Raw genomic sequence first — 15,507 nt, 5'->3', positions numbered from 1 at the left:
AATAAAAGAAAAATCTTCTTCAGAAGTTTCTTCTGAGTGTGCTGGCAAAATTTTTGCTCAAGCCTATAGTTTTTGCTGATGCAAGATAGGGTGGATTTAAGGAAGACCATTGCGCTCTGTGTTTTTGGTTGTCTGTGGTGTGCTTTGTTCAATCATTGGGAGAAAAAAATTAGCTCATGCTGACAAAAAAACTTGGTGAGGGTGATGAGTTTAAATTTTATTGAATTTCTTAGTGTTATATATGAAGAATTTATTTTACACACCTTGAAAGCTGTTATGAATAAAATTGCACATCTTTCCCAATTATTGGCCATGCCAGCGCTCTTTGGTCGATAAGTTAAAGAGGAACATACAAACAAATGAGATTTTGCACAGGTAAAGGGAGCATCACATGCAATTTTAATTTCATTTGGGACGAATTTCTTAAATTTTTGTACTAAAAAACTGCTTTAAAAAACAGCAAGAAAACAGTCCCAAATGAAGCCTTAATAACTAGATTTTTCTGTTCATGGGAAGTTTTGATGAGGGTTTATCTTGAATGAATAATAGCCTCTACCATGCATCGAAACTCAACTAGTAGAAACAGAATCTCAAGCCCAAAGCAATATTAACCTACAAAGCAATATTTATGATTCTAAATTTCAGCGGTCCTGAAGGTTTTTTTATTATTTTTTTGGCAGGAAAGATTTCCCTTGTCAATTTAGACAGTGATTATTTGTTGAAAATTTATTGTCAAAACAAGATGTAAATTTTTTCTCTCCTCATAGAATAGTTCTACGTTATTGCGCTGATAGATAGGTTATTTTTTCTGTAATATGAATCAAATGTGTTAACAAATTGACATAGGAGCTTCCACTGGACCGAACTTTTGGTCCAATTCTACTGCAGCTTTTGATTCAGGCAAAGGCTGAACTTGCACCTATACATTCAGTCGCCTCCATTGTTTTCTCCAGGTTTGGTTCAGTCCAGAACTGAATCTGCTGTTGTTGTTCAGCCTAGTTTTGGGTTTCTTTATTTCTGTTTTGATTGGATAGTCATAGTCTATAAATAGTTGTAGATCTCTCTCTCTCTCTCTCTCTCGGTGGAGAAAAAGATAGAGTTTAGTTTTCTTGTATTTTTTACATAATTTTTTCTTTAAATCCAGATATTTAGGCTTCGCTTTCTTACTGCTTCTTAAAGCGGCTTTTTATTATAAAAATTTTAACTTTTTAACTAGAAAGCTGCTTTAAGAAGCAGGAAGAAAACCGTCCCAAACGAAGCCTTAGTTTTCTTTTTCCGCACCTTCTCAATGATAAATTCATCCAGTTACATGCCATTGAGAAGGTTCTTGAATACAGAAAAGTTCTTGTTGATTCCATTGTTAAATTGGTAGCCATCAAGATTAAAGGCTACATCTACCCATTTTATTATTATTATTATTATTATTATTATTATTATTATTATTATTATTATTATATAAAATATAAATACTACAGTATATGGTTACAGACTGACAAAATAATTAAATAAATAATTATGACTGCACAAAAAAATTTAAAAAATACCTATATAGATTCAGACAAATCAAATCTTGAAGGCACTATTGAATGATCTCTTTTTCTTTTCCTTGATTGGAAATAGAATGCAGATTAGGTGTGAGCCATTACAACTCAACATGTCACACACATCAATTGAAATTTCTAAATATTTTATTTATTAAGCATTCAACTGGGTCTAGAAGCACTTGATAATCATTTATTGTACTGAACACAATAATGCTTGTTCTCATTACAAATTTAAATGACAATATACAAAAAAATAAATAACTAACTGATTTATTATTAGAAAAGAAAGTAACATAATTCTCTCATACCCTTATACCTCTTATCAGAAGCTCTACTGACTATACATGCTAGCATTTATGACTCTCAATGTTTAGCACATATAAGATATTCATATATTTATGTTTTTATGACTCATTGTGCGTTTCGAATCAGAACATAACTTTCATCACATATCAAATTTTGTTATAATCACACATTTAAAGTAGAAAAGCATATAATTCATTATAGTGTAGTAAAAAAAATCAATTTTAAAATTTAGGAGAATGCTACAAGATAAAACTAGTAAGTAGAATTTTATAGTTTCATAATATAACCAAATTATCAAGGATTTTCATAATATTATTTTGAAACTTTAATTATATTACAATAATATTTTTTGGGTCAGAATAAATTTTTCGTGAAATAAAATAGTGAAATTTTCAAATTATCATGTATAAGTTTTTTAGAAAAATATATAAATGTTTAGAATTACTAGCTCTATGACACATATAAAGTTATATGATAAAAATTTTGTGGATATAAAGTTTTCCTTTTTTCTTAATACATATTTATATAAATTAGGATCAGGAAAATTTCAAGTTTCATATTTTTAAAGACTGTGGAAGATGAAATGTAACTTCTCTTAATTTGAGCATTTTCTTGAACGCCAGAAAATGAATCGGAGGCGCAAAAAACTTGACTCTCTCACTAGAATTCTCCATTTCTCTGACATGTGATTTATGATGGTCTCCTTGACCTAGTGGAGGTTGACTGTGGGATGTATAAATGGAAGTGGAGTTATAAGTAGACTTTCTGACATGTACATTACTCTGCATATAATTGTATATTCTATTAAATAAAATAAGTTAAATATAAAGGATATTTTGGTAAAAGGAATAAGTTCAATTATAAAAAAAATGTTATGAAAATAAGTATGATTTGTAACTTCCGTATAAGTAAACTTTGAAATTGTGTATAAAAATACGTACTCTATTCTATTCTAGAGACCAATACATTTTGATATCAATGTAAAAGTGCAAGAACATTATGCATCTATAAAAAAGTAAATTCTAACATCTTTTTAGAAAAATAATAGTTACTTCATGTTTACTTGAATTTAATATTTCAAACCTTTTATTTATAAATTACAAATATTGGTATTGAAAATAGGACATGGGTATGCCTACTGAGTTATAAATACTCACTATGTTGATTTCTAGCATTTCAGGGAAAGAGAAGAGCCCAACAGAGTGAGGTCATAAGGTACAGTTCAATTAGGCTTTTCTATTAAGATATTTTGTAATTCATTTTTCATTTTTTGATGTATAAAATCAATTTAAACTACACTATTTGTACATGAATTATTTTAGAAATAAGAATTTAGATGGTTGTTATTTCTATTTATTATTTTCGATTTCTTAGTATGCTCTAGTGTGTTATATAATGGTCGAGAAACTTAGGTTTAGGAATTCAATTCTTCCATTAGATCATGGGGTTGATAATAATATTTTCTACGCAAGATGTACAATAAGTTTGTAATCTTGTTATTGTGGCGGTAACGGTGAAAATGTAGCGTCTAATTTCATGGTGGAAAAATTAAATTTGTCAACAATGCCAAGGCAAGGTTTGTAATCTTGTTAAATACATTAATGACAATGCCTACCAAATAGAACTATCGGATAATCTACAAGTGTTTGTTGCCTTTCAGTGTTTCATATTTATCTTTCTATTAGGAGGATGTATTGGGTTTTGTTGATGGTGAAACTTTTTATCCTATCCTTGTCACCTGAAATTATTCCGTGCGGATACGGACGCTGTCTGGAGTTGAATAAAAATGTGCCAAGTCACCCGTTTGTTGTGTATCATGACTGTGCACGCTGTGTATCGAATGATGTGGCACATTCTGATTCACCTCCGAACGATCCGATATCCACATAGAATAATTTCTTCCTTGTCACACACCAAAGCGCAGCTCGAATGCAATCCAAAAAGCCCTATTGATTAGGGTTGCAAGCAAACCAAACGTTCGACGAGCTACTTCTTGTTCGGTTCGATTAAAGCTCGTTTGCGATCGTTTAATTAACTAAACAAACAAACTTGAACAATATTTTAAATACTCGATTCTTAAATAAACAAACTTGAATACTAATACGTTCGGCTCATTTATGTTCGCGAACAACATCATTTGAAATTCGTGAGCAAGCTCGTCATTATGCTCGATTCGTGTTCGATTTTGAAGCTCGATAAAAATAATTAATAGTTGACTATAGAATTAATAAATATAAATAATCATTACCTTTGTTAAATAGACAATTGCTTTTATTATACATGTGTTTGTTCATATATATGTTCATGAACGTATTTGTTTGATACTTAAAACAATTCATTAAATATGTTTGCGAACAAGCTCGATAAACACTAAACGAACGAACATAAACTGAACATAAACCGAACATGAACACTCCTTAATTTAAATGAACCAAACATGAACACCAACGCTAAAGCTCGAACAAACATGAACCAAACTTGAACAAGCTGGTATTAAATGAACACAAATATGAACACTCACATACTCGGTTCGGCTCGGTTCGGTTGCAGTCCTACTATTGATTATGGATCCTACTGCGAATTCACGCCGATCAACCATATCATAAAAGCATACGAACAATAGTGCGATGGAGTCTGAAGCTGACCAACCAAACTTATTATTAAAGTCATTTAAAACTAATCTTCGTATGCTCGGAAAGCAGATTAACGTATAAACATTATTAGTTTCTCTTTAGGCGGCAATTACAAGATTCATTCAAGAAGCTTAGCTTACCATCCTCCATTTAATTACTTCTAATTAAAGGCCAATTTAAAGGAGTTTTATTGTAATTTTTTTCCCATTTTGAATATAAAATGTTGTGTTTGGAATTTCAAACTAAAATGCAAAAAGGGAATTCATATTGCAATAGAGGGATTTCTGCCAAATGTTTATAATTCAAAAAGTTTTTTTTTAATTTAGTGCTAAATCAAATATTCAACTTTTTTACCACTTTTTAAAATAATTTTTTTAGTATAAATTTTTAATTAAAAAATTTATTATGCTAAAAATTTATTTTTAAAAACAATAAGAAAATTATCTCAAATGAAATGAAGCAATAGAAAAATTATCTCAAATGAAATGAAGCTTTAGGCTTTGTTTTGTGATGGCTTTTTTTATGCTTCCAAAAATAATTTTTTAGTAAACAATTTTTTATTATACTAAAAAAATTATTTTATAAAAAAAATATGAAATCTATGAGAGCACATATTTGTGGTGGAATTTAATTCTTTTTAAAATAACTTTTTAGTTAAAAATTTTGTATCAAAACATTGTTTTAAAAACCAATAAAAAAAACTTTATCAAATGAAATCTCAATCTAATATTATTTTTTTTACAAAAAGAGCACATATTTGTGGAACAAAAATAATTATTAGAAAAAAAAAAAGACAAGTTTAATAATTCATTCAAAATTTCAAAACAGGCAAATTGTTTAGCCAGCTTTGGATCTTTTCAGCTTTTCTCTTGGTATTATTACATGTGCATCCCAGATCATTATTAGCAGGACAAAGCCTTTATTCTTTTCTTTCTTCTCCTTCATAAAAAAAAAATTTCTTCAGTACCTCGCATGAACATACAGAAAATCACATTTTCCCATTGAGTTTTAACTTTTAACTTTCAAGTACAAAAATCACGCAACAAAAAAATTTATTAAGGGTCAGTTCGCAACAGGTGAGTTTTAGGGGTGATAGCGAAACAATCAAGAAAAATAAAAAAAATAATGGAAAGAAAAGAAAAAAATTCAAAATACAAAAAAATTATGGGGTCACACCATATTAAAAAGTCCAATATAAAAATTTATGCAAATCTCTCCTCTCTCGCTCTCTTCTTGCTCCAATTCTCTTTTACATTATTCCTACATATGGATAAATAAATAGATATAATGCATACCACCAAATGATACCACCTTTAAAAAAAATGAGAAAGAAAAATTATAAAGCCGGCCTTGCAACGCTACTGTGCTAGTTTGGAGCATCACGACACTCTACGCTCTGTCTCCAATATATCTGACAGCATCGCAACACTAGATATTTACTGCTGCAACACTTTACTTTCTGTCTTTTCTTCAAGTGAATTATACAACACTAAATGCTCTAGTACATAACACATTGGGGCATGGGTACAGTGTCGGGACATTGTATTAACAAAAAATTCTAACTACAAAACACCTGAACCAAAGCAAAGGAAGGACCCCCACGTACGGCAAATTATTAGGTACGGTGACCAGACCGTCCGGAAGCCAATCTAGACGCGCCACGTCACCCGGATACACTGGACCTCAGATACATCTGGATGACATGGCGCATCTGGATTGGTGTCCGGACGAATCCGGACACCGGACGTAATAATTTTCCCCCACGTACAACCTCCAATGAGCACAACAAATTGAGTCAGAATCCATGGCAACAATCAACCTCATTGATTGACATAATCAAATTTCACACATAGAATCTATGTTTAATGAATCCTCCATATGTAAATCTCAAATTTTTTTTATAAAATAATTATTAAATCTAGAATTTAAGACAATTATTTTATTTAAATATTAAATTTAAGTACAAATTACTAAACTAATTTCTTTGTTCTTGTTACTTTTCCTTATTGGCGTTTATTTGTTGTTGTTTTTCCTGATCTCCAATGCAACACCCAACGCTAGTTTGCTCTCGCAACCGGATTTGTAGAAAAAAATCGCGAAAAGGGAGAATGATCGTTACCTTCGCAGAAACACCTAAAATGGAGTTTGATTGGAGCAGAATTACAACATTTTGAAATTTTGCTGTATTTTACCGTGAAAAATGGAGTTCTCGGTTGGAGATGCCCTTAGTAGATCCAAGATGTACTAAGAACAAAAAGAAGGTATATAAACCCAGATTTATTTACAGAGGTTACAAATTTACAGCAGCCATGCTTAAAACCCGCTACCAAACAGCCCCTATAACTTTTCAAGCCAAGTCCTGAATATGATCTTTATATGAATGAAATTCGAACTCCCTCAAAGCCACCAAACATCATAAACTGCAGATTTTTCCAACATTTTCACATAGTAACACTAAAAAGAACACATTTTAAACCGTCGAGAATCAACGAAGTACCACAAATGTGACATCAAAGAGTAAATGATGTCAAATACTTCTAATCACCAAATTTCACTGAAATCCAGTTCCACACATACATATATATGGCGTCATCCATCACCTAAACAAAGTAAACTATAACTAAAGCTTCATTTGGCTCGGCTTTCTTATAGCTTCTTAAGACAGATTTTTAATTAAAAACTGCTTTAAGAAGCTGCAAAAAAGCCACCCCAAACGAAACTAAATTAAAGCTAATCAAACCTTCAGCCCAAGCAGATCAGGCCACACCCTTCCTCTAGCGATGAGGACAAAAGGTAACAAGATAACTCGCACCCGTACACGTTAGAATACTCGTCGGATCATCATAAGCGTACGAGTACGCTCGCGGACACGCCGACTTAAACAGCCGAGAGTACGCCGTCGGCTTGCACAGTTGCGGACTCCCGAAGCTCCCCGTACAGCAATACCTCGGCGATCCGAAAGCCGAGCAAGCACTCTTACACGCCACGACCCGACTACCCGGCCCGGCCCGAACGGCCAGCCCGGCTGGACACACCTCGTTCAAATCGCTAACGCAGCCCGCGTCACCGCAGCGACCCGCACCGCGAAAGGGTCGCATGGAGAGGCCGAGGTTGTAGCCGTCGACGAGGCTGACGTCGTAAAAGTCCTGCGTGCGGGGAGTGGAGCCGAGCGTGATCTCGGCGAGAGTGGCGGGGGGAGTCCCGCCCAGGCCATTGCAGTATAGATTTCCGCCGCAGTCGCCGGTGGCGCAGCGGCCGTGGCCGGATGAGTCGAAGGAGCAGCCTTGGCGGCCCCAGATGCGGCCAGACCAGGCGTCGGGGAGGCGGAGAGAGTAGGCTTGGTTGGGGAGGAGGAGGAAGCCTCCGCGGGCGAGGATGGGTCTGCCGGCGCTGGGCTGAATGCCCGGCCAAACAGGTTCTTTGCATTTGTTGAAGAGGGCTAAGGTGGCGGAGTTGGCCACGAAGAAGGTTGAGGCGAAGAGGGCGGCGAAAAATGGGGCAATGCGGTGGAGATCTCTTAAGTTTGAAGACATTGCTTGCTGCTGCTGCTGCTGCTGCTGCTGCTGCTATCTCTCTCTCCCCCGGTTGCACGGTAAAGGAGATGGGGGAATAGGGGGATGGAAGGGGTCGCTCTTCTTTATTTCTGCCATCCGAATTTTTCTAATTTTTAATAGGGTATTTCTGTAATTATATAATTTGCAGAGGAAATTTAAAATGGTCAACTCTACAGTGTCGTTATAATGAGTCTGCAGCAACCCACACAAAGAAGGAGAGTGGCAGAATGGAAAAAAATGAAACGAGCATTATTATTTATTTTTTACTACACGCAGCTCACCTGGATTTATTGGATGATTGTGTGAACTATGAATTTGACTTAATGATTTACATATCTAAAGAAATATTTTTAATATATTTGTTCTCATAAATGCTCTCAAGAATTTTATGGATTTACATGTATTTAAATTTTTTTAATTTATTATATAATTTTATTCATATAATATTTGCAAATTTTAAATGTTAATAAAAATAATTTGTATCCCAAAATATCATTCAAATTTTATCTTTCTTACATAGTGTTAATCCCATTAATATCATATTCATCGTTTATTTTTAGACTTACGATACAATTAAGAATTTGTTTTGGACGACTTTCTTATTGCTATTTAAAACAGCTTTTTAGTATAAAAAATTTAATATTTAAACAAAAAATTACTTTAAAAAGCAATAAAAAAGTTGTCCTAAACAAAGCCTAAGTCAAATAAATTCACACATCACATATGTAAGTTTCGAACTTAAGACTTCTTGATTGATAGTCAAAGCTCTCAACTAATAGATCAAAGTGAGCTGCATTCATAGCCATTTTTACTTTCACCCTAAAGAGCTTATCATATTTTATTAACCACATAAGCTTGGGTTAATTTGCATATATTTTTCATATTTTAGGAGAAAATTCTGATCCAATTATTTTTTATCTTTAAATCGCATATTATATTTGTTAACTTTTTAGCCAAAAAATGATGTTCATATCTAATTTTTCTGAAGTACTACCATCTAAGGTCTTAGCATCGTAAGAAGATTTAGCACATGAAATAGATAAAAAAAGAGATAAAAGATACTAAGATTTCAATGAGAAATACTAATCTAGTTGAAATGATTCTACTATATTTGATTATAAATATTGTCTTTCCTTATAATTGAAGAGGCATTTATAAAATATAGTAGAAGTAAGTTATAAAGAATGAATTCTACAGAGGATGTTGGGAGAGCTTTGTGGAATTCAAGTTGTTTTCAATAGAATATTTGTTAGCTATTATAAAGAATGAATTCTTTCAAGAAGATGATCATTGTGATGCACCTGAATTTAATTAGGAAGAATTATTCTTATTTTTTCTTTTAATAAATAGCGATCAGAGCTAACAATTCTAGATATATATATATATATATATATCACTACCTAGAAGTTACTTTTTGTGGCCGAAAAATCCACCGCAAAATATTTGCGGTGGATTTGCGATGGAGTCAAAATTATTTGTGACGATTTGCAGTGAATTAAAAAAACCATGAATTTGCGGTGAATTAAAAAACCATGAATTTGAACCTCACCAGCTACCCCTGTTTAAGACTCTCGCTGCCCGCTTCCCTGCCCGAGCGTCTGACCAGCTACCCACTGCCCTACCTGAGCAACTAAACAGACTGATTGGCCTGTCCGAAATTCGAACCTACGCCATTTGTAAAATAATTCCCTTTTCCAATCGGTTGTGGAGGCAAAACACAATAGAGAGCTTTTTTTATTTATATTATAACTCAGCTTGTGGCAGATTTACGACGGCCATCTCCGCTGCAAAAAAAAAAAGGTTAAAATTTTCGTTTCAAATCAAATGCCATTTTCGATAAAAAGAAATCTACCATAAAGTCTGCCGCGAATCAATTGTAAATTGCCAACTTTTCCTGTAGTGTATATTATCATTGCTCCCAAAATTATCATGTATATTACTCATGAATCATACAATCACAACACAACCTTTTATTCATGAGTACAAAATAATAATTAAAACAAAAAGGAACTTAACCAAAGGAATCATTGTCACGACCCAACCCGAGACGAGACGGATCCCGTTCGCACCGGGCCGCGACGGAGAAGCTAACCAGGATCTAGCTTTGGAATTTGGTTTGGAACTGAATCTTCCAAATATTTAACTCAAAACAGACAAACACAGAGCTACTAAAAACATCAAATGCAGCGGAACAAAAAATTTATCTTTTTCTTTCTTTTCCTCAAAACAATCATCTACAAAACAGTACATGGCTTTAAACAGAAAGAAAGACAGAACAGAAAAGTCATGACTGTACAAAAATCAAAAGGTACATAACAATACCTATACTGATCAGACTCTGAACTAATCCTGGACTTCCTTTGTAATATCAGTTTTTGCTCCAGGTTCGTCCGGACGAAGTCGGATCGTCCGGGACGATCGGTACAGGTTGTGCAGAGAAAATCAGTTTTGGTTGTATGATTCGTCGGGACGAAAATTGGATCGTCTGGACGAAAATTCTCCCGTGAACCCTTCGCCAGGGACGATATGTCATTTTTCGTCTGGACGGAATTCCTCTCTTCATGGATCGTCCGGTACGAAGCTCGTTCGTCCAGTACGATCAGTCTGGATATATATAGAAATGAGATATTTTGAAGAGAGAGAAAAAGCTGAGGAGAGAGAAAAACGAAGGAAAAAGTGGAAAAGTGGATTTTCGGACGACGCCCTAGAGTTAGGAAGGTCAACGCCAACATATACGGTTCGCTTATAGTTCGCCGCATATGTTGGGGGTCCGTTTGTTGACCTCGATTTTGGCTTGGATTTGCTCGAGTATCTTCGATCGATTCAATCGAACGTTGTCGAGTCCAATTTGAACTCAAATCGACCCGATTTGAGCCGAATTCGACTCGACTATGTTCGATTAGACTCGATTCTTTTGTTTTGATTGCGTCGAGCTCGATTCAATTTAAATTAGCATTGGTTTTGAATTTAATTTCGTGCAATTTGATTCGTCGCGCTGGCTCGAACCCGCATTGATTCGAATTGAGTCAAATTCAGGCTCGAGTTTAATCTAATTTTAACCCAATGAGACCTGTTTCGATTCAATTTAATCCTGGCCAAATTCCTCTAACTTTCTAATTAATTTGAATCTATTTTCCTGATCGAGTGATGGTCTCGACGGTTCGGATTGCCCCGAATTTCGAGTTCTGTCGCAATCGCAGACTTCAGTCGCGTGAGCCCCTGAATTGGTAATCGATTCGAACGACTGTGCGAAGAAGCAGAAGGTCGCAAGGCTATTTCGATGATTCGAGCGAAGCAGGACATGGGGAGACGCTTAGAAGACCGAGAGGAAGCCTTCGGCAACCTCACTCTCTCCCGCTCCTTCTCTCTCTGGCTCTCGTTTTCCACCCAGGAACCCATTCGCTCTCCCTCTCTTCCTCTCCAGTTCGCACGACTCCAGGCCAAAACGAGACAGCGCCTCCCTACCGCTCTCACTCCTCGGCTTCGCAAGATCCGACCGAACCCGACGCCGGCTAGGCCTCCCCTCTCCCGTCCGACCTCCAGGGCCGAACCCGTCGCCTTGACCGACGTCAGCCTGGACGAGCGACCCGAGCTTCATCTCCCCTATCTTGGCCGATTGACCTCCAAGGCTACAGGTAGCTTCTTCTTCTCCTTCTCTTGCTTCCACCTCTTCTTCTCAACCCTTCTCTTCCTCTTCTTGGTTTATTAACTTCTCAACCAGATTTCTTATTTTCCTTTCTTTTCTTCTTTTCCTCTCCTTCTTTTTCTTTTTTTTTATATATTATTCTCTTTCAATGACCAAATGAAATGGATTTGATAGAGTGTTCATCTTGTTTAGATGATAGTTGTATGTGCAGATTCGCTCAAAGCAAATCGTATTTTAGAATGGTTAATTGTTTAAGTCATGTGACTTCCAATGGTTTCTTGTACTCTTGTTGCCACTTGCTTTTAAGGATTTGATTGCACTTTATAATTGCTGAATATGTTGTGTTGAGTTATATGGCTAGAAATGAGCAACTGCTGTGTTGAGTTGTTACTTGGTTCATGCTGTATAAGCTAGAATCTTAGGTGTTAATGGTGGAAAATAGGAGAAGCCATGTCAATTTCTTGTCGAAACACGCACACAATGTATTCGTAATAATGTTTGTTGAGAATATGTTCATTTAAGCTTTAGTCAAAGAGGTTACTAAGGGAATATGTTTACATTCTATCTTTCTTATGTCTCCAAGAGGATCACGAGTTTGTCTCAAATATTGGATATAGTATTCAAGAGATTGTGGTTTTATTTTAGTTCACTTCTACCTATGTTTATTATTCTTTTTTTTTTTTTTTTTTTTTCCTTTCTTTTTCTTTTTTTTTTTGTATTAGGTAGAATCTAAAGCTCTTAGATTTTATTTCAATGCTATTCTTTTAGCGAGCTTCTGATCCTATAAAGATGTTACTTTTTATCATTTTTAACGCGTAGGCACTGTCGTGAATTTTCTCTAAAAAAAACTATCACCCATGGCATCGGCATAATAGTTTTGAAGAAGCCTAGAAATTTTAAATCTTTTTGTAAATCAATAGATGGAACTAAAGCTTATACCTAGACTTAAATATTCGAACTTTCAATTTGATGTTAGTGGCATGTTTCATATAGTTTGGAATCCCATTTATGAGTTAAAGATTTATCATTCCATGGGCTTTGGCATTGGCATGTTTCTTTTAAATATGTAGATTTATTGCTCTATGGCTTTGAGAGCTTGTGAATGGTTCATACGTGGGGGCTTATTTTGTTTAAAAAAAATATATATATGGATAGAGTTTTCGTGGTCACCTTTAATTCTCTTGACTTCTATAGGGAGCTTTCTTCTTTTTTTTTTTGCTTTATGAGACTTTGCATAGTGGACTTCGCTACCATGTGTTGATCTATGTTGTTTGAGAAGTGAACAATGGATTCATATAAATTGTACTTGAAACATATTATATAATCCGACAAATCGAAAGGAGTCATAGCTTTTCTTTACTTAGATACGCATGCTAAGTATTTACTTTGTCGCTTATTTGTAATGGGAGCATGGGTCATTTGGAGCTAAGAGAGTGGTATTTTGGCATCATGCATATATCATTTGATTCATAAAATTGAAAAGTTCTCATTATATGGGGCCTTATGAAGGTGGCTTAATGCACGAATTGTCATAAAATCACTCTTGTTTCTCGTCGTGGCATTTGGCATGGATTGTTGGGTAAATTTTGTCATGAGCCAAACATTTATTTGAGTATTTCAAAGCATGATTTCTATTTACTTTTGAAAATAGAGTTTCAAGCATGAGTTACCTTTCTCTTCTTAGGATTTGGAAAAATGAAATGTTGTTGCTTTAGAAAAATAGGTAAGCATGAAAATTTTGAGATGGTCTTTCTCTTTACAAAGTTTAAACATCCTATAAATGATATTTTGATGTTCACTTTGCATATGTCTTGAAACATGTATGGTTAGAATATGATTAGTATAACTTTGTACTTACTGTCATGAGTTGACTTGAAGGAGTGTGGTTGATATGCATTAAAACACTTGTAAAATCATATGTTCGGGTATCACTAAAGTAAGCTTGTGGATTTGTAAAAGCTTTTAGAGACATTTGATAGTTCATGAAGGTAGAGGTTAGAAATTTGTTGAAAAATAGTTATATTTCTCATGTCTTAAATTCATGCTCTCTTTTCTCTTCCTTTGAGAATAAAATAATATTATAAGGCTTCCTTTCTCATTTCTAAATGCATTTGACATGAGTGTTGAGTTTGGAAATTCTTGGGCCATGTAATTTTATTCTTATTCGTTCATGTTTGATATAAAAGAAAGTGAAAAGTTGAAGCATTACATGGATAATTTCTCTAGTTTCTCCCATAAAAAACACATACCCCTCTTACTTGCAATTACATGTATCTTTTAATGTCATAATGTAAAAAAAATCTGTCTACTTTCATGTTTGGAAATATTCGAACTTATAAGTATTTCCTAATAGCGCATATATAATTGGCAATAATGGCTCGTGCACTTATGATTGAAGAGTAGTTTATGTCACTCTAAATGGTTTTGCTTCCGGTAACATTTGAGGTAGCATGTATTTGCGGATTTCGACCTTTTTTATATAAAATTTGTGTTAGTAAAATTGAATAGCCTCTTTTACTTGTAGTTTTTTTTGTTGGAAAGGTGATGTTTTGAAAAGTTTTAAGAGCTCTTCTTTTTGCATTGTAGAGTTTTGTGAATGTCTCTGTGGTTAGAAAGTTTTATTTTCTTTAGGAAATATTTGGTAGTAAAAGATTTTTGTGGATGACTTTATAGTTGGGATTTGTATGAATTATTTTATATCGAGAAGTTTTGTCGAACGTTTTGTGAAATGTTTTGAGACGAGGTTTTATAACGTGTTTTGTGAATGTTTCTCAAATGGAGGGCTTCTTAGTGCCCATTTATTTGAGGAACTCTCACAAACTACCCCACTCCAAATGAGGGAAGAGGCACTTGATTAGTAGTTATTTTGGGTAGAATTTTGTGTCAAAAGAGGGAATTTCGGTAGAAGATTTTTGTAGAGTTTGTGTCAAAACAAAATGAAAAGAGAAAAGATTTTTTTGGTAGATGAGTTTTATAGGTTTGTTGTGTGGCATTTAAGTTGGAAATCCTTACAAATTGCGGTAGGGTTAATTAGACTTGTGTAGTGAGTCTCCCTTAGTTTCTTTTAGAAGCAATTAGTGCTTTCTTATTCAAATTAAATTTTCTAAGTGTTTATTTCTAAGGAAGAATTTTGGGATTTAAACTTTAGGTGGTTTTGTGCTAGAGGTCCTTTAGTATCTTTTTTTTTTTTTAGTTTTGGTTTATAAGTTGAATATGAAATTTTCAAATAGGTATAAGATAAAGAGAGTCTTATTCTAATTCAGTTTTAGAAGTCTATTTCCCTTAGTTGTCATAGGCTTTGCTTGGAGGGTCTTGTGGGTAGAGGTCTTAAACATATCAAGTGCCTCATTTGGAGTGGGAACAGTAAAGGGCATTGTTGGTATAATAGGATGCACTTGACTTTTACGAAGTGTGTCCAATAACGACAATGCCTACACCCCTTTTTTGTATTTGATTTTTCGTTAGTTTTCTCCGCCGTTTTCTTTTATGTTTTCGGGGCTGTACGCTTGCAAAATGAGGACCCAAAACACAAACGACTCAGCCAAATAATAAAGGTATGTTCTCATCTTTTTCTTACTGCACTTTCATTTCCTTACATAATCATTCGCTTATAGAACTGCTCTAATACACCCTTCTTTTGTATTGCGAGGTACCTTTTGGAAAGCAATGGACAAGGAGCACTTGGAGCTGGAGCTAGGACAACCGGACCCAAGCATCAATCGTCCCCACCCATCTGGTAGGGGCGCTACGGGCGGAACCACCGGGTCGTAGCCCCCGGTGCTGTAAGTTTACTAAAACTTAGAAAACCTTTAGGGGCCTAGATG

General features: G+C 34.6%; 1 protein-coding gene across 1 annotated transcript; it reads right to left on the bottom strand.

The window, feature by feature from the left end:
- Positions 1-7,197: 7,197 nt before the first annotated feature.
- Positions 7,198-8,016, bottom strand: LOC110113610 (thaumatin-like protein). The gene has a single exon (XM_020846254.2). The coding sequence runs from the start codon at positions 8,014-8,016 to the stop codon at positions 7,258-7,260; it is 759 nt and encodes a 252-aa protein (XP_020701913.1). The 3' UTR covers positions 7,198-7,257.
- Between the last annotated feature and the right edge of the window lie 7,491 nt (positions 8,017-15,507).

The sequence above is a fragment of the Dendrobium catenatum genome, unplaced genomic scaffold (assembly GCF_001605985.2).
Source record: "Dendrobium catenatum unplaced genomic scaffold, ASM160598v2 fragScaff_scaffold_847, whole genome shotgun sequence".
In the NCBI taxonomy this organism is placed as follows: Eukaryota; Viridiplantae; Streptophyta; class Magnoliopsida; order Asparagales; family Orchidaceae; genus Dendrobium; species Dendrobium catenatum.
Note: the sequence above shows the minus strand (reverse complement) of the source record. Positions and strands in the feature narration are given on the sequence as shown.